We start from the raw sequence: 20,189 nt of genomic DNA on the forward strand, positions 1-20,189 counted from the left end.
GGATCCATAGGCTTTTATGACATATATCTATGACAAAAAAAAGGTAATTAGGAAACCTTGATTTACTGTACAATAGGTACTGTAATTGGGAAGCCTTTCCTCTAGGGAAAGCTTATAGGTATCCTCAATTAGTATTCTCATCCAGTAGCTATGATGCTTTCTTCAACTTGCTGTAAATCATCTTAGTCACTAAATAAAGGGTTTTATGCAGTTTTCTTTTTTTTCCCCCAATTTAAACATTATTTTATTTGGTCATTTTCAAACATTATTCCTTGGAAACAAAGATCATTTTCTTTTCCTCCCCCCTCCCACCACCCCTCCCCTAGCCAACGCACGATTCCACTGGGTATCACATGTATCCTTGATTCATGTATCCTTGTGTTGTTGGTATTTGTATTAGGGTGTTCATTCAGAGTCTCTCCTCATTCATGTCCCCCCAACTCCTGTAGTCAAACAGTTGCTTTTCTTTGGTGTTTTTACTCCCACAATTTGTCCTTTGCTTGTGGATAGTGTTTTTTTCTCCTAGATCCCTGCAGAATGTTCAGGGACATTGTATTGACACTAATGGAGAAGTCCATTACGTTCGATTGTACCATGTTTTATGCAGTTTTCACTCAACCTTCCCAGCAAAGTTTCTCTCAGTCACTTGTTATGAAACATATTTATTTTCAGTCAGGATAAACCAAAAAGTATAGAAACCTCAGCTGAGATCAGGTCTATCCTTTTATTAGAATTCTTTCTATTGTTTGATTTTCTTCTTCTGAACTTCTTTTTAACTGCCTGGTCTTCTACTATATCCCCTGAGCCTTTCACTTTAACTTTTGTATAACTTACAGTAAGAAACCAAATTTATTTATTTATTTTAAACCCTTACCTTCCAACTTAGAATCAATACTATGTTTTGGTTCTAAGGCAGAAGAGCAGTAAGGGCTAGGAAATGGAGGTTAAGTGACTTGCCCAGGATCGCATAGCTAGGAAGTGTCTGAGGTCAGATTTGAACCCAGGATCTCCCATCTCTAGGCCTGGCTCTCAATACATTGAGTCATCCAGCTGCCCCCAGCCCCCTCAAATTTATCTTCATAAGTTTTGTCATACCCCCCCTGGTTGAAGGTCAATCTATCTAGAGCTCTACTTCCTCAAACAGAAAAATGATTGAGAGAGGCATTGTAGAAATTGTTTTAAACTCTCCCTAGCAGCCCCACTATTCTGTGAAAAAAAAAAACAATTACTGTACTAGTTAAAAAGTTAAAAATTCTAGGAGGTTGTTGACTTTTGTGTAACTTCTCCCAGTATCACATTGGAAATCTTTGTCTCTCTTTTCCTGTCTCTGTCTCTTTGTCCCCCTCTGTCTCTGTCTGTACGTCTCTCTCTTTCCCTGTCTTTGTCTTTTTTCTCTGTCTCTTTCTCTCTCTTCTCCACTTCCTCTCCTTTTCTCTCCTTTTTCCTCTCCCTGTTTCTCTTCTCTCTTCTCCTCCTCTCTGTCTCTCTTTTTCTGCTCCTATCCCCACACCTACTATTACAACATAATAATTTCATAACTCACATTTTCTATAGCATTTTAAGGTTGACTAAATATTTTGATTATATCAACCCTATGAAGTAGGCAGTTCAAGTATTGTCTCTACTTTATAAATGAACAAATTGACATTCCAAGTGGTTTGGTGACTCCCCCAAGGTCACATAACTAGCACACATTGGAGCCAGGATTCAGAGTTGTATGTTTCACAGTTTAGGATTTGCATTTAATGGAAAAGTGCTCAGGAAGACCTCTATCTTTTATTCATTTGTATAGAGGGTCCTCAAAGCCACTACTTAAATTACATGGAGAGGGTGGGACAAGAAGCTTTCTTACTACTCCTGATAAGATTTTGTGGCTACCTGACTACATTTTTTGAACATTGAATAAAAGGTCTATTGAAGAACCTTTTCACCTCCTCAGTTTAATTGTTGTTCATTCCTTCGTTTTCAAAGAGGACCAAGGACCAATAATATCATAGGTAATATGAAATAGCTACTATATAGAGAACACTATGCTGGGTACAGGGGCAACACAAAGCTTAGCTGAGATGGAAACTCTGCCCATGGAGCTTAAGATCTAGTAGAGGAAAATGGTACACGTAAATAGGTAACTAAAACTTGAAATTATAGAATCAATTCTTTCTAGGAGAGCAAAAGAAAAAAAAATACTGTAGGAAACTTGTAGCCTATGGTTAAACAGGAGGCAGCAACCTTTGAATTGATAGAAATTAAACAAAGAATGAAAGATGTTATAAATAGTGTAAGAAGGGTTAGTCAAAGCACAGTGGCAAGGAAATACAGAGAGTTTGGGGGCAGAGAGTAAGTGGTTGGTTTACTTGGAGCAAGGAGGGTATGGGCAGAATAAAGGTATTTTAAAATACCTTTTAGGAGATTTTTGAAATTGTTCAAGTAGAAGGCAAAATGGATCTATGCTAGAGTGGCAGCATTGGAAATAGGGAGGAGATGTGAGAGTTGCTACAGGCATAAGATCAAGAGGACTTGGTGACTGACTGGATACCAGGGAGGGAAGAGGAAGGAATCATTGCAGGGGTGTTTAGTTTGGGAGGAAGACTAGAGGAATAATTTTGTAGCAAACAGAATCAGGGAATCCTGAAAGAGAAGGTTGAGAGGAAAAGCTTAAGTAAATGTTAAACATATATAATCTAGAGATACAAGTAGAGATACCCAGGAAGAGATGTCCTATAAGCAACTGTAGATGGAGTTCTGGAAGTCAGAAGAGATGTGAGGCAGCAAGGTGTTGCTGTGGGTAGAGAGTTGGATCTGAAGTCAGGAAGGTTAAATCTGAGTTCAAATCCATCCTCAAATACTTGTTTGTGGGACTTTGGGTAAGCCACTTAATGCCTGTCTGCTTCAGTTTCCTCATCTGTAAACTGTTATTCCCATTTTATCACTATTTAATATCACTCACCTCACAGGTAGTCATGAGGATAAAATGAGAAAATATTTATAAAGTGCTTTAGCTTTAAAGCACTATATCAATGTTGTTATGTGTCTAGAGGTCAAGACTGGGGTGGTTATAATATTCATTTATTTATGTATTTATTTTTTAAACCCTTACCTTCCATCTTGGAGTCAATATGGGTATTGGCTCCAAGGCAGAAGAGTTGTAAGGGCTAGGCAATGGGGGTCAAGTGACTTGCCCAGGGTCACACAGCTGGGAAGTGTCTGAGGCCAGATTGGAACCTAGGACCTCCCATCTCTAGGCCTGGCTCTCAATCCACTAAGCTACCCAGCTGCCCCCTGGTTATAATATTTATATGATGATTCAAAGTTTAGAAATCACTTTTGAAATATCTCATTTTATCCTCATAACAATCCTGGAAGGTAGGTACTATTATACCCATTTTTTACAGATGAAGAAATTGAGGCAGACAGAAATTCAATGGCTAGGTCAGGATCCAAGGTATGAAGGAACCAGCTGATCTGGTTTGCAAGAGTGATAAAATATATTTTTGATGTAAGCATTTACACTTTAGAAATCAGCACATGCTACAAAATAGGGCTTGATTTATTGTTTTGTTGATTGTCTAAATTTTAAGTGACATCAAAATAAATAAAACTTAAGTATATCAAGTGCACGCAAGTTTACCAGCATACCCATGCCTGGGAGTGAGTGCTACCCCACCCTCAAGCTTTTGGGAATCATCTGTATAAATCCAGGAGTAGAAACTGTAGAAGAGAATAAGATTACTGAAGTAGAGTATTGAGAGAAAAGAGAAGAGGACCAAGGATAGGCCCTAGGGACAGACAGAAGCAGCAATGAGGAGGAAATTCATTCCTGATGTTGGGTACAGCCTGTGAAACAGCATGAAGAAAGAAGTTGGGGAGTCATGAAGGAGGGTCAGAAAGAAGGCCAGTTTGGTTGGACTATGGACTATGGACTATGGTGAAGGAAAGCGATCTGGGATTCAGGCTGTGAAGTTGGTTCAGTTATTCCTGAAAAACAGCACTGGTTCTTTTCCAGTTTCATAGATTCTTTTGGGGAAGAGCAGAACAGATAATAGCTGCTCCCATTATCAACATTATCAAATGCCAGTGTTATTCACTCCTCCCCACTTCATCTCCCACCCCCACTAAGGTCATAAGATTTTGGAGAAACAGCTCAAGAGAAAAATTCGTGAACATCTCTGCCCTTGGAAAGATTCCAGGACAAACACTAACTTAACACAAGTATTAATTCGCAAATTGAAATGTAAAAGTACCCATGTGGTATACTACTTAGGCGAAACAGTATGGTATAGCAGAAAGAGCATCACTCTTGGAGTCAGAAGGCTCAAAGATTCCCAGCCAGACTCTAACTCCTGCTTAATATATGATTCTAATCATCTCTTAATTTCTTCATCTGTAAATGCATAAATGTAAATCTTAATGTAAAATGTAAAATCTTCATCTGTAAAATTAATAAATGAATGAATTAGTAAAGTAATGAATAGAAAATAGAATAGAATGAATAGAAAATGGTAAAAACTTAATAACTTGCTATGTGCCAGCAAGTGGTAATACAGATAGAAAAGGAAGAGTATCCCTGCCCTCAAGGAGCTTCCATTCTAATTGGGGAAGATAATAGAGGGAAATAGTGACCAGAGGTAGAGTGTTTTAGTCCCTAAGATGGTGAGTAGAATTAGAAACAGAAGGGTCAGATCTTTGTCTTTTTCTCTGCACCAGTGCCAGCCTATTGCGTTGCTAAGCTTCTGTTCACAAATTAAAAACTATAGCAATTATGGTAGAACAAATAGTCCTGCCAGGAGAGGGGTGGGGGGGTGGAGAAGGTACCTGACAAGGATTTAGTAGCTTTTAAGTTACTGCAAAAATTACCAGTGGTTCAAAGAAATTGATAAACCATGAATGAAATATCTGCTGGTTGCAGATGAGAGGGGTGGGGAAAAGACAATTAAATCTTCACTTCCCATTTGCTGATCTCAGGTCTAGTCTATTCTAGACATAACAATGTTCAGTGGGTTTAAATAGGTAAAGTAACAAGTGGGAAGAATTCTCAATCAGTAAATGCATTTTGTTAAATGCCTGCTATGTATCAGGCACTATGCTAAGTTCTAGGGATACAAAAAGAGATAAAAGATAGTCCCTGCCCTTAAGGAGCTTACAATCTAATTTTTATTACATCTACACCCCTCTCTTAGGCTCCATGAAAAGTGCTTGCTGGAGCATCACTATCCCTCTATCATAAACCACAGTCCACCTAGCATGCTGTCTCTGTATCTTCCTTTTCAAATTTGCCACACTGGCATCTTATCTCAGCCACCTTCCTCTGTTCATTCTTGCAATCACATTCCAAGAAGTTCCAGTCCTAAGAAAACAGAGGAGGTTTGACTCCTATTTCTCCCTGTCCCAAAGGCACTTGGGTTACACATTCATTTATTTATGGCCCATACTTTCTCAGTGTTGGATGAGTAGCGTCTTCTAATTGACAACACTGATCAATTTAGAGAACCATAAGGTCATTGATTTAGATCTGGAAGCAGGAGTATGCTGGAGGCTCAAACTAGCTCACAAGAACCAACTATTGAATTTCCAGTGTGAGCATTTTATACCTCAGAAAACAGCAAGCCACAAAGCAGGCTTGATTTATTTTTTTTGATTATCTGTACTTAAGAAAGTTATGGAGAAAATTAAATGATGTAGATTAAACTTTAAAATATGTCATGTGTATATGTGTTCATTGCATTCCCGATATCACCATAATTTTACAGATGGAGAAATTAAGGTTTACAGAGGTAAGAAGCCAAATATGTGTTCCTTCCTTCCTTTTTCCCTCCCTCCTCCTCTCCGCCACTCCCCCCCGCCTCTCTCCCTCTCTTTCTGTCCCTCTATCTGTCTGTCAGTCTCTTTCCATCTTAGAATCAATACTGTGTATTGATTCCAAGGCAGAAGAGCAGTAAGGGCTAAGCAAGGGGGTTAAGTGATTTGCCAGGGTCATACAATTAGGAAATATTCGAGCCTAGGACCTCCTGTCTCTAGGCCTGGCTCTTAATTCACTGAGTCACCTAGCAGCCCCTTACATTATTTCTTATAAGTTTTTCTTAGTGACCTGGTTTCATAGGAATTTAACCCACCCTCTTGGGCTGAAATTGTCTAACCTTTATGTCTGTCTCTGAGGTTGGAAAAGAAGTGGGAGTGGAGAAGGAGGTAGGAAAGGAGACCTACTTTTCTCTCTTCTTCCAATGGAAGTAGCTGTGCTTGTTAATAGCAACTTTGTGCATCCTAGATTTGAATCTGAAGAGTGATGAAGAACGGTGCAAACTCCTTATAAATTTGCAGAAGGATTTTCATGCAGAATGGTCCATCAACCTGCTGTATATTGTTATGGTAACCCTGCACAGCCTGAACTTAGGCTATTATTTGGGGGGGGGGAATGTCAGAGTGGGTTATGATGCATATCTTGGTCTCAGGTCCCATCCTAAAGTCTAAAGTCCCACGATCAGCTGGGAGGCTCATTTCTGAAGTTGTTCTTGGGTTGGGATGTTAATCATGGAAGAAATTCTTTAATTAGAGATATAATTACTCTTCCACATCTATCTATAGATGTACATATTTTTCATCTCATTCATGCCCACATTAAATCCATTTTTAAACTCCTACTATGCATATTTAAAGCACTGGCTTAGATTCTGTCAGGGTTACAGACAGATAAGACTTGATTTCTCCCTTCAAGGGCCATCTAATATCTTAGCAGTAATGTTGGGAGAGGAAATGGAGAGTTATTTTTGATAACATTGATTTGACTCCTTATCCCCTTCTCTTCTGACTCACTGCTTGAACTGTATAGTCTGCAGAACTGTAGGAGTTGAGAGAAAGAAATGTCACAAGTCTCCTCCCTCCCTTTGTAGCTAAGACATTTAATTGGTTACCCATCCATTGGTTACTGGGACATCTAGCTCATTTAGAGACTAAATGCTTGTGCCCTGCTGAGTATAAATAGAGATGATATTGTCAGTCATTTGTAAAGGGAGGGGGCCAAGGATGAATGGAGAAAAGGGACACAAATGAGGGGAACCTAGCAACTTTCCCATTTTTTGGCTCCTTAATTCCTGTAGGGATAACTTTAACTTCATATTAAAATGGTTCCTCATTCTAAAATGTACTATATGTACTAAATATACTAAAGCTGAAATAGATCCCTTTTGGATCATTTTTCATTTTGAATAATCTTTCCTTTTAGCCTAGAGAATAGGGAGTCTATTTTACGTTGAATTTGGGCCTTACATTTGTTGCTGCCCGAGTCTTTCTTTTCTGTAGAACAAGCTACATAATGATTAGTCTTTTGTTGCTTCTACTTGGGCCTTAATTCCCACTTCTGGGGTGGGTGGGAGAAGGAAGGGCCTTCAGAGGGAATACTTAATGTTGCTCTTCCTTCAGTTCTTCAGGACATTTCTGAACCCTGCGGAGAGGACAGATATTATTACACTGTGTGTGGATGCCTTAACCATTGGTAGCAAGTTTAACACTTTGTCAGCTGTTGGGATGTTGGAGAAGATAATGAAAGAGCCTTTTCCTGAACTCAATGAGGTAGGAAAACCAAGAGACTTTCTGGCCCAGCATCTCCATAAGGCAGTTTCTTAATCTAAGATCAATGACCTTTTTTTTTTTAATTTTAAACATTATTTTATTTGGTCATTTCCATTCATTATTCACTGGAAACAAAGATCATTTTCTTTTCCTCCCCGCCCCTCCCCCGCCCCCTTTCCCTCTCCCATTGCCGATGCATGATTCCACTGGTTATCACATGTGTTCTTGACTTGAACCCATTTCCCTGTTGTTGGTATTTGCATTATAGTGTTCATTTAGAGTCTCTCCTCAGTCATATCCCCTCAACCCCTGTAGTCAAGCAGTTGCTTTTCATCGGTGTTTTTACTCCCACAGTTTATCCTCTGCTTGTGAATATTTTTTAGATCCCTGCAGATTGTTCAGGGACATTGCATTGACACTAATGGAGAAGTCCATTACCTTCGATTGTACCACAGTGTATCAGTCTCTGTGTACAATGTTTTCCTGGTTCTGCTCCTTTCGCTCTGCATCACTTCCTGGAGGTTGTTCCAGTCTCCATGGAATTCCTCTACTTTGTTATTCCTTTGAGCACAATAGTATTCCATCACCAATGGATACCATAATTTGTTCAGCCATTCCCCAATTGAAGGGCATCCCCTCATTTTCCAATTTTTGACCACCACAAAGAGTGCAGCTGTGAATATTCTTGTACAAGTCTTTTTCCTTATTATCTCTTTGGGGTACAAACCCAGCAGTGCTATAGCTGGATCAAAGGGCAGACAGTCTTTTATCGCCCTTTGGGCATAGTTCCAAATTGCCCTCCAGAATGGTTGGATCAGTTCACAACTCTACCAGCAATGAATTAGTGTCCCCACTTTGCCAAATCCCCTCCAGCATTCATTATTTTCCATAGCTGTCATGTTAGCCAATCTGCCAGGTGTGAGGTGATACCTCAGAGTTGTTTTGATTTGCATCTCTCTGATTATAAGAGATGTAGAGCACTTTTTCATGTGCTTATTAATAGTTTTGATTTCTTTGGCTGAGAACTGCCTGTTCATGTCCTTTGCCCATTTATCAATTGGAGAATGGCTTGATTTTTTGTACAATTGATTTAGTTCTTTGCAAATTTGAGTAATTAAACCTTTGTCAGAGGTTTTTATGAAGATTGTTTCCCAATTTGTTGATACCCTTGCTGATTTTGGTTACATTGGTTCTGTTTGTACAAAAACTTTTTAATTTGATGTATTCCAGATTATTTATTTTGCATTTTGTAACTCTTTCTAAGTCTTGCTTGGTTTTGAAGTCTTTCCCTTCCCAAAGGTCTGACATGTATGCTATTCTGTGTTCGCCTAATTTTCTTATAGTTTCCTTCTTTATGTTCAAGTCATTCACCCTTTTTGAATTTATCTTGGTGTAGGGTGTGAGGTGTTGATCTAAACATAATCTTTCCCACACTGTCCTCCAATTTTCCCAGCAGTTTTTATGAAATAGTGGATTTTTGTCCCAAAAGCTGGGATCTTTGGGTTTGTCATATACTGTCTTTTGCTGAGGTCGCTTGCCCCCAGTCCATTCCATTGATCCTCCTTTCTGTCTTTTAGCCAGTACCAGATTGTTTTGGTGACCACTGCTTTATAATATAGTCTGAGATCTGGGACTGCAAGGCCCCCATCATATGTGTTTTTTTTTTCATTATTTCCCTGGATATCCTTGATCTTTTGTTCTTCCAAATGAACTTTGTTATGGTTTTTTCTAAATCAGTAAAAAATTTTTTTGGAAGTTCCATGGGTATGGCACAAAATAGATAGATGAGTTTGGGTAGGATGGTCATTTTTATTATATTGGCTTGTCCTACCCATGAGCAGTTAATGTTCTTCCAATTGTTCAAGTCTAGTTTTAGTTGTGTGGAAAGTGTTTTGTAGTTGTGTTCATATAGTTCCTGTGTTTGTCTTGGGAGATAGATTCCTAAGTATTTTATTTTGTCTAAGGTGATTTTGAATGGGATTTCTCTTTCTAGTTCTTGCTGCTGAGCTGTGTTGGAATTATATAGAAATGCTGATGACTTATGTGGGTTTATTTTGTATCCTGCAACTTTGCTAAAGTTGTTGATTATTTCAGTTAGCTTTTTGGTTGAATCTCTAGGATTCTTTAAGTAGACCATCATGTCATCTGCAAAGAGCGATAATTTGGTCTCCTCCTTGCCTATTTTAATGCCTTCAATTTCTTTTTCTTCTCTAATTGCTACTGCTAGTGTTTCTAATACAGTGTCAAATAATAGAGGTGATAATGGGCATCCTTGTTTCACTCCTGATCTTAATGGGAATGGATTTAGTTTATCCCCATTGCAGATGATATTAGTTGATGGTTTTAGATATATACTGTTTATTATTTTTAGGAACGACCCTTCTATTCCTATGCTTTCTAGTGTTTTTAGTAGGAATGGGTGTTGTATTTTATCAAAGGCTTTTTCTGCATCTGTTGAGATAATCATGTGGTTCTTGTTGGTTTGCTTGTTGATGTGGTCAATTATGTGGATGGTTTTCCTAATGTTGAACCAGCCCTGCATCCCTGGTATAAATCCTACTTGATCATGGTGGATGACCCTTCTGATCACTTGCTGGAGTCTTTTTGCTAGTATCCTATTTAAGATTTTTGCATCTATATTCATTAGGGAGATTGGTCTATAATTTTCTTTCTGTTTTTGACCTGCCTGGCTTTGGAATTAGTACCATGTTTGTGTCATAAAAGGAGTTTGGTAGAATTCCCTCTTTGCTTATTATGTCAAGAACTTGGTTTTTAAAAGAATGTTGATCATTGACCAGTATGGAAGTATGTTTTGCATGATAATTCATGTATGGCCCAGATCAAATTGCTTGCCATCTTTGAGTGTGGAAAGGGAAGGGAGGGAGGGAGATGCCTTGGATCTTATAATTTTGGAAAATTAATGTTGAAAATTATATTTACATGTAATTGGGAAAATATCATTGAATTAAAAAAATAAAAGAATGTTGATGGCAGTGTGGTGGCACATGCCTGTGAATTCCTGCTTATAGGGAAGGCTGATACTAGTGGATCACTTGGACTTAAGAGTTCTAAGCTGCAGTAGGGCTAATGTTGATCAGATATCCACAGGAAGTCTGGAAGCAATACAGTGAGCCCCTCAAAAAAATAAGATCATCAGGCTGTCAAAAAAAGGGTACATTGGCCTAAGTTGGAAATAGAGCAGGTCACAGTGGGGTGGTGGGGTGGTAGGGTTGTGGGGGGAGGGGGAGAGACCTAACCCTAACCCTAAAAAAATTATTGTGAGAAAATATTCATAGGCTACACCAGACTACCAAAGTGATCCATGACATAAAAGAAGTTAAAAATTCCTGCTTTAAGACCTCAGTTTTTACCTATTTGGGAGTAGAGAAGGCTCTAGGGAGTTGGTTATAATTACAAATAAATGCGGGTTAAATGAAGGCTGGTGACCAATTGTTCTTTATCTCTACCAGGATAGAGAAAAATGAAATTAGTAGAATCTGAAGAAGGAAAGGTTTGCCATTGACTCCTAGTCATCTTGTTACTCTTTTGGTCTCCATGAACTAAACTTTACAGATGACAAAGATAGCTATCCTTTTCTTATAAGCTCCTTGAAATACTCTACAGCCAGGTAGAGGAAGAGGATGTCACATACCTACAGCTGAAAGTTTAAAACACTAAAATGTTAAACCTGAAAAGAACTTTAAATTTAGCCCAATCTCATTTTGCATGTAACAAAAGCTTTCTACCAATCTTCCAAATGACTCTGGGACCTCATAGTATTTTAGGGAGTTAGTAACTATTTAAAGCCAAAGCTCTGAGCTCCCACCAATGCATCTTTCTGCTAGACCATGCCAGATGATGCATCAACTCAAAGCAAAAGACATTTGATGAAAAACAATAATAGCAAGGAATTAAGTCAGATAGAAAACATTCCCAAAGACCTTACCTGGATGTTTGGTATTTCTCATACTTTTAAGTATAGCCCACTCTTCTTCTTTTTTTAAATTTTATTTATTTATTAAATTATTTTCCATGTTTACATGATTCGTTTTCTTTACCTCCCCTCTTCCCTCCTCCAGACCTGATAAACAATTCCACTGTAGCCCACTCTTCTAGGACCCTACTAGTTCTAAAATTCTTCCCTAAAAAGAGATCTACATGATACAGTCAATAGACTATTAGCTTTGTCAGGTCAGAAAGACCTGAATTTGAATCTTTTCTCAGACACATGAACTTTGTGACCTTGAGCAACTCACATAAACATTTTTTGCCTAAGTTTCCTGGTCTGAAAAATAGGGATTAAAATAGGACCTACTTTACAGAATTGTTTTGAGGGAAAATGAGATGATATATATAAAGTGTCATATGCTGTCATTATAATTATATTGAACTGAAATGTTTCTCTGGGAGGAGTGGTGCCCATTCTTTTAGTTTTCCCAGGGAGAAGTCTACTTTCACCAGAGAATTGGGTTCTAATCTTGCTCTAACAATACTGAATGGGATTCTGTTTCCTTCACTGTAAAATGGGATTGAACCAGGTAGCTCCTAAAGTCTTTCTTCTAGTCCTGAGAGTATGTTGGACTCCATTTGATGCCACCTCAGCTCAACTTCATGTTCAGTAAGAGGTGAATGAGCTTGTCTCAGTGACTGGGAGCAAGTCACTTGTCTGTGAAGTAAGGGAAGGTACCGTTTCTCCTTCATAAAACCAAGGAATTGGACTTGTTGATCACCCAAGGCCCTTCCAGCTCTAAAATGATACTTTGAGAGCTTCTGTGTGTATTGGGGGAAGAATAGTAGTAGGGAGTTTCCAGCCTTCTTTCAGCTCTTCTTTCAAAAGCACATTTGCTCTAAAGTTTATCACTTCACCTGCAATTCCCATTAATCAATCTTCTGCCCACCCAGCTAGGAATTGGGAATAAAAGTACAAAGAATGAAACAATTCCTATTTACAATGTGTTTATGTTCCTTTTTTGGTTTAGTTTATTTGCATTTTTATTTAGGGGTTTTGGTTTTATATAAGTATTCTCTTACAACAATATGGAAACATTTTTCATGATAATACATGTATAATCCCTATCAAATTGCTTATCATCTATAGGAGTGGGGATAGAAGAGAGGGAGGGAAACAATTTGGATCTTTTTTGTTTTAGAAAAATTTTATTTAATTAATTAATTTAGAATATTTTTCTATGGTTCCATGATTCATGTTCTTTCTGTCCTCCCAGCCCCCTCCCTTAGTCAAGGAGCAATTCCACTGGGCTTTACATGTGTCATTGATCAAGACCCATTTCCATATTATTAATATTTGCATTAGGGTGATTGTTTAGAGTCTGCATCCCCAATCATATCCCCATCGAACTATGTGATCAACTAATTGTTTTTCTTCTATGTTTCTACTCCCTCAGTTCTTCCTCTGAATGTGGATAGCATTCTTTCTCATAAGTCCATCAGAATTATCCTGGATCATTGCATTGCTGCTAGTAGAGAAGTCCTTTACATTCAATTGTACCACAGTGTATCTTTCTCTGTGTGCAATATTCTCCTGGTTCTGCTCCTTTAAAACTCTGCTTCAATTCCTGGAGGTCATTCCAGTTCACATGGAATTCCTCCAGTTCATTATTCCTTTCAGAAAAATAGTATTCCATCACCAACAGATACCACAATTTGTTCAGCCATTCTCCAAATGAAGGGCATCCCCTCATTTTCCTTTTTTTTTTTTGCCACCAAAAAGAGCACAGCTATAAATATTTTTGTGCAGGTTTTTTTCTTTATTATCTTTTGGGGATATAAACCCAGCAGTGGTATGACTGGATAAAAGGGCAGGCAGTCTTTTAGTGCCCTTTGGGCATAGTTCCAAATTGTCATCCAGAATGGATGGATCAATTCATAACTCCACCAGCAATGCATTAATGTCCCAATTTTGCCACATCCCCTCCAATATTTATTACTTTCCTTTGCTGTCATATTAGCCAATCTGCTAGGTGTGAGGTGATATCTCAGAGTTGTTTTGATTTGCATTTCTCTAATTATAAGAGATTTAGAACACTTTTTCATGTGCTTATTAATAGGTTTTATTCCTTTATCTGAAAATTGCCTATTCATGTCCCTTGCCTATTTATCAATTTGGAATGGCTCATTTTTTTTGTACAATTAATTTAGCTCCTTATAAATTTGAATAATTAGGCCTTTGTCAGAGATTTTTGTTATAAAGATTTTCTCCCCAATTTGTTGCTTCCCTTCTAATTTTGGTTCCATTGGTTTTGTTTGTACAAAATGTCTTTAATTTAATGTAATCAAAATTATTCATTTTACATTTTGTAATATTTTCTAACTCTTTCTTGCTTGATCTTAAAATCTTTCTTTTTCCATAGATCTGACAAATATACTATTCTATTTTCACCTAATTTACTTATACTTTTCTTTTTCATAATCAAGTCATTCACCTATTCTTAATTTGTCTTGGTGTAGGGTGTGAGATATTGATCTAAACCTAATCTCTCTCATATTGTTTTCCAATTTTCCTAGAAGTTTTTGTCAAATAGTGGGTTTTTGTCCCAAAAGCTGGGATCTTTGGGTTTATCATACACTGTGTCTTGCTGAGGTCATTTACCCTAAGTCTGTTCCACTGATCCTCCCTTCTGTCTCTTAGCCAGTACCATATTGTTTTGATGATAACTGCTTTAAAGTACAGTTTAAGATCTGGTAATACTAGACCCCCTTCCTTCACATTTTTTTCTTTATTTTCCTTAATATTATTGATCTTTTGTTCTTCCAAATGAACTTTTTAATAGTTTTTTCTAATTCAGTAAAAAAGTTTCCTGATAGTTTGATAGCTATGGCACTTAATAAGTAAATTAATTTGGGTAGAGTTGTCACTTTTATTATGTTAGCTTGTGCTACCTATGAGCAATTAAAGTTTTTCCAATTGTTTAGATCTAGTTTTAATTGTGTGGAAAGTGTTTTGTAGTTGTGCTCATATAATTCCAGTGTTTGTCTTGGCAAATAGATTCCTAAATATTTTATATCATCTAGGGTGATTTTAAATGGATTTTCTCTTTCTAACTCTTGCTGCCGGAATGTGTTGGAAATATATAGAAATGCTGATGATTTATGTGGGTTTATTTTATATCCTGCAATTTTACTAAAGTTGTTGATTATTTCCACTAGCTTTTTAGCTGATTCTCTAAGATTCTTTAAGTAGACCATCATATCATCTACAAAGAGTGATAGCTTGGTCTCCTCTTTACCTATTTTAATACCTTCAATTTCTTTTTCTTCTCTGATTGCTGCTGCTAGTGTTTCTAGTACAATGTTAAGTAATAGAGGTGGTAATGGGCATCCTTGTTTCACTCCTGATCATATTGGGAAGGCTTCTAATTTATCCCCATTGAAGATGATGCTTGCTGATAGTTTTAAATATATACTGTTTATTATTTTTAGGAATGGCCTTTCTATTCCTATGCTTTCTAGTTTTTTTTCAATAGGAATGAGTATTGTATTTTCTCAGAGGCTTTTTTGTGTATCTATTGAAATAATCATGTGATTTTTGTTGGTTTGCTTGTTAATATGGTCAGTTATGTGAATGGTTTCCCTAATATTGAACCACCCTTGCATTCCTGGTATAAATCCTACCTGGTCATGATGAATAACCCTCATGATCACTTGCTGTAGCCTTTTTTCTAGTATTCTATTTAAGATTTTTGCATCTATGTTCATTAAGGAGATTGGTCTGTAGTTTTCTTTTTCTGTTTTTGATCTGCCTGGCTTTGGAATGAGTACCATATTTGTGTCATAAAAGGAATTTAGTAAAACTTCTTTGCTTATTTTGTCAAATAGTTTTTATAGTATTGGGACTAGTTGTTCTTTAAATTTTTGATAGAATTCACTTGTGAATCCATCTGGCCCTGGGGATTTTTGTGTAGGGAGTTCTTTGATGGCTTGTTCAATTTCTGATATGGGATTATTTAAGTATTCTATTTCTTCTTTTAGTCTAGGCAATTTATATTTTTGTAAATATTCATCCATATGGCCTAGATTACTGTATTTATTGCCACATAATTGGGCAAAGTAGTTCTTGATGATTACCTCTTTATTAGAGATGAGGTGGTTGCCCTTTCATCTTTGATACTATTAATTTGGTTTTCTTCTTTCCTTTTTTTTTACTAGATTAACCAGTACTTTATCTATTTTGTTTGTTTTTTTCAAAATACAAGCTTCTAGCCTTATTTATTAAATCAATAGTTCTTTCACTTTCAATTTTATTTTTTCCTTTAATTTTTAGGATTTCTAATTTAGTTTTTATCTGGGGATTTTTAATTTGTTCTCTTTCTAGTTTTTTAATTTGCATGCCCAATTCATTGACCTTTTCCCTCTGTAATTTGTTTATATATGCACTCAGGGATATGAATTTTCCACTGACTACTGCTTTGGCTGTATCCCATAAATTTTGATATGATGTCTCATGATTGTCATTCTCTTCAGTGAAATTATTAATTGTTTTTATGATTTGTTCTTTAACCAACCAATTTTGGAGAATCATATTATTTAATTTCCAATTAATTTTTGGTTTGCCTCTCCATGTGCCTTACTAATTTTTATTTCATTATGATCTGAAAATGTTGCGTTTATTATTTCTGCTTTTTTGCATTTGTTTGTCATGTTTTTATGCTGTAGTACACGGTCAATCTTTTTTTAAAAATGTGGTCAATTTCAAACATTATTCCTTAGTTACAAAAATCATATTCTATTCCTCCCTCCCCTCCCCCTGCCCTTCCCATAGCTGATGAGCAATCCCACTGGGTATTACATGTGACCTTGAACAGAACTTATTTCCATGTTGTTGATGTTTGCACTAGGTTGTTCATTTAGGGTCTATATCCCCAATCATATCCCCCTGAGCCCATGTAATCAAGCAGTTGTTTTTCTTTGGTGTTTCTACTCCCACAGTTTTTCCTCTGAATGTGGATAGTGTTTTTTCTCATAGATCCCTCCAAGTTGTTCAGGATCACTGCATTGCCACTAATGGAGAAGTTCATCACATTTGATTGTGCCACAGTGTATCAGTCTCTGTGTACAATGTTCTCCTGGTTCTGCTCCTCTCACTCTGCATCAATTCCTGGAGGTTGTTCCAGTCTCCATGGAATTCCTCTACTTTATTATTCCTTTGAGCACAATAGATATCCATCACCATCAGATACCATAATTTGTTCAGCCATTCCCCAATTGAAGGGCATCCCCTCATTTTCGAATTTTTTGCCACCACAAAGAGTACAGCTATGAATATTCTTGTACATGTCTTTTTTCCTTATCATCTCTTTGGGGTACAAACCCAGCAGTGCTATGGCTCGATCAAAAGGCAGACAGTCTTTTAGTGCCCTTTGGACATAGTTCCAAATTGCCCTCCAGAATGGTTGGATCAATTCACAACTCCACCAGCAATGCATTAATGTCCCAACTTTGCCACATCCCCTCCAGCATTCTTTACTTTCCATTGCTGTCAAGAACATGGTCAGTCTTTGTGAATATACCATGTGCTGCTGAAAAGGTGTATTCCTTTTTGTTCCTATTTATTTTTCTCCATATATCTATTAACTCTAATTTTCCTAATATTTCATTCACATCTCCTACCTCTTTCTTATTTACTTTTTGGTTTAATTTATCTAGATCTGATAGGGGAAGGTTCAGGTCTTCCACTAGTATAGTTTTCCTGTCTATTTCCTCCTTAAATTCCAATAGTTTCTCCTTTAAAAAATTGAATGCTATACCATTTGGGGCATACATGTTGAGTACAAATACTTCCTTATTGTCTATACTGCCTTTTATCAGGATGTAATTACCCCTTTCTCTTTTAATCAGATATATTTTAATTTGTCTTTGTCAGATATCATGATTTAGACTCCTGCCTTCTTTTTCTCAGTTGATGCCCAATAGATTTTGCTCCAGCCTTTTACCTTTACCCTGTGTATGTCTACCTGCTTCATGTATGTTTCTTGTAGACAATTGTTATAAGGAGATTTGGGGGTAAGGAAAACAGAAGGGATCACTACCAAAACATATAAAAATAGGTTTATTAACAAAAAGGATTAGGAAGTTGGAAGGGGAATCAGGGAGTGACTTATCTCTAACCACCCAGAGCTTAACACACTAGGGTTTCTAATCTAAGCTTAACCTAACTGACTAAAGAGTAAATAAATGATGAAGTCCAAAAGGGGCCCAGATTCTCACAAACTCCAGAGTCCTTGGTAGGGTCAGACTGGAGAATCCAGATGTAGGGTCCTTACAAGATCCAGGAAGGGAGGAAGTTCACACCCATATCATATCTGTCCACCAGAGTGATTGGGGAACTCACAATCAACCTTTTTCTTGAGGATAATCCAAGTCAGGCAGCTTCAAAGGTGATTTCTCCAAGGAGACTATCAGACACACAGCCTCTGTATCTGAATTCCAACTTCAGAGTTTCCCAGCTGCCTAACTGTCATAGAATCCTGACCCAGCCAGCTCTGCAGAATCTTGGCTTGAGGGCTGTCAATCAACTTTGCAAATTCTCTAGTTACAGTTCCCCCTTTGCACAAAACCAAAATTATGTTGAAAACACTATTTTGGCATTTTTGCACTATTTGATTTACATATTACTTAACCTAAAATATATATCCAAAATAACAAAACAACCTACACTCAACTATCTTATCCTACCTAATACTATCATATTCTAGGGATTTAATCAAGGAAAGGAAAAAGGGAATTAAATAATGAACAATTGCAAATTTCAAAAAACAGGTCAAACATATGCAAGAACATAAAAAGCAAATAACATCAAAATCAAAAGATAAACACAAATTTTATGCAAAACATTAAAATCATAAAATACTACTCTTATCAACTAATACAGAAAATTCCACTACTATTGCAATGCATAAACATCAAACTTAGAGAAAAACTTTTGAAAAATACAATAAATTCAACATTGCACAAGTTTTACAAAAAAATTAAATCAAACCATCGAACTCATTTATGCAAAATACATTTAACAATAGATAAAAATTAAACATGTGATCTATTTACATAAACACACATATATGCACTTTATATTTATTATATTTATTCATGTTATATATACATATACATACACAATAATACAATTGATTTTTAAATCCTATTATACATATTATTTACATATATTTACATACATATTTACAATTTTGTGTAATGTGATGTTATGTCACATGTACTATGTAATGTATGTTATCATATATGTTGCAATGTATTTTATAGTGTAGTTCAATATCTTACCTTATATTATCTGTCTTAAATTCTAATCTCATCTAACTAAAGTCCTATCTCCCAAAATCTCCTAAAACTTATCGTACCTACCTTTATTCCTATACTAAACTAAGTAGCTAATTTTATAGTAACTAACTACTGTATAACTAATTATAATATTGTTAGTATGTAGCTATACATTGTTTCACATATTGAAGTAGTGATTTAATGTATCCTAACCATGTTTATGTTTTTGTGTATATGTGTTTATTATGTTGTTATTCACGCTATGTTATATTGTTTTGCTAGTGTTATGTCAGTATTACTGTTGTGTTAGTGTTGTTACTGTTGCATGCAATATACTTAACACAACTTCAGATTTTCCTTCTCATCTCAACTTGTTTGAAGAATTCTTCCTCTCCACAATCCATGGTAGTAAAATGTATTTATGAATGCTTATGTGAATTTATGTTATGTTGTTTTGTGTTATATTACATTACCCAAAATTTTTAATCCATTAATCCATTAATTACTTGATCCTCTTCATTGCAAATTTCCTGCAGTCTTTATCTTTTTAATATTTATAAGTCTTTCAGTCTTTTACAATGTCCATTAATTTTTGAATTATTCTCTTCATCTGCATTGTCCTCTTCCATCCAAATTTTCTCTTCCACTGGAATGGTCCTCTTCTTACTGATCTTTTTGACTGCAGACTCTATTTGCCTGATGATTCTCAGCTTTCCACAATTTATTCTTCTTCATTTTCTTCTTCAATAATCTGTACACTTTTATTATTAATACCATGAGCTAATTTATTATGTGAACAATGGTACCATGAATCTCTACCTAATACTTTTACTGAAGATGGAGAAACTAACATAATTGTATAAGGACCTACCCAACTTTCTTGTGTTGCTGATGTTTTAGCAAAAATTTTTACATATACCATATGTATCATATGTAACATATCTCCTGGTTGAAAATCATGAAGAGAATAATCCAATGGACCAGATTGGATCAGTGCTCCCATATCATGCAGTTCTCTAAGCCGTTGTTGCAATGCACTTAAATATGAAGCGATTTGACAATCTCCTCCTAGGAGAGATGTCTTACAAGTTTCTGCCTGTAATAGAGTATGTCCAAAGAGCATTTCATAAGATGATATATGTAAATCTGCTCTTGGTCTTGTATGTCGGTATAACAAAGCTATGAGAAGAATATCTGGCCATTTTAGATGAGTTTCAGCTCAGATTTTTCCCACCATAGTCTTGAGTTCCCTATTTACATGCTCCACTTAACCTAAACTTTGTAGGTGATAAGGAACATGATATTTAGGTGTTGTTCCTAGATTTTCATAGACTCTTTTC

At 36.4% G+C, this 20,189-nt stretch overlaps 1 protein-coding gene across 9 annotated transcripts in view; it reads left to right on the forward strand.

Moving 5' to 3' along the window:
* The window catches only part of LOC103103705 (maestro heat-like repeat-containing protein family member 7), a 65,953-nt gene that overhangs the window by 12,661 nt on the left and 33,103 nt on the right, over positions 1 to 20,189 (forward strand). For 8 of the 9 annotated variants that reach the window (XR_008916145.1, XR_008916146.1, XR_008916147.1 and 5 more), the window contains exons 9-11: positions 5,748 to 5,771; positions 6,263 to 6,363; positions 7,414 to 7,563. Coding sequence is in view for 3 of the 9 variants with exons in the window: in XM_056815709.1 (XP_056671687.1) it covers positions 5,748 to 5,771; positions 6,263 to 6,363; positions 7,414 to 7,563 (275 nt within the window). In the remaining 6 variants the exon portion in view is untranslated. The remainder of the gene's footprint in view (positions 1 to 5,747; positions 5,772 to 6,262; positions 6,364 to 7,413; positions 7,564 to 20,189) is intronic. The other variant, XM_007481116.3, reaches the window with a different exon arrangement.

The sequence above is a fragment of the Monodelphis domestica genome, chromosome 2, assembly GCF_027887165.1.
Source record: "Monodelphis domestica isolate mMonDom1 chromosome 2, mMonDom1.pri, whole genome shotgun sequence".
NCBI lineage: Eukaryota > Metazoa > Chordata > Mammalia > Didelphimorphia > Didelphidae > Monodelphis > Monodelphis domestica.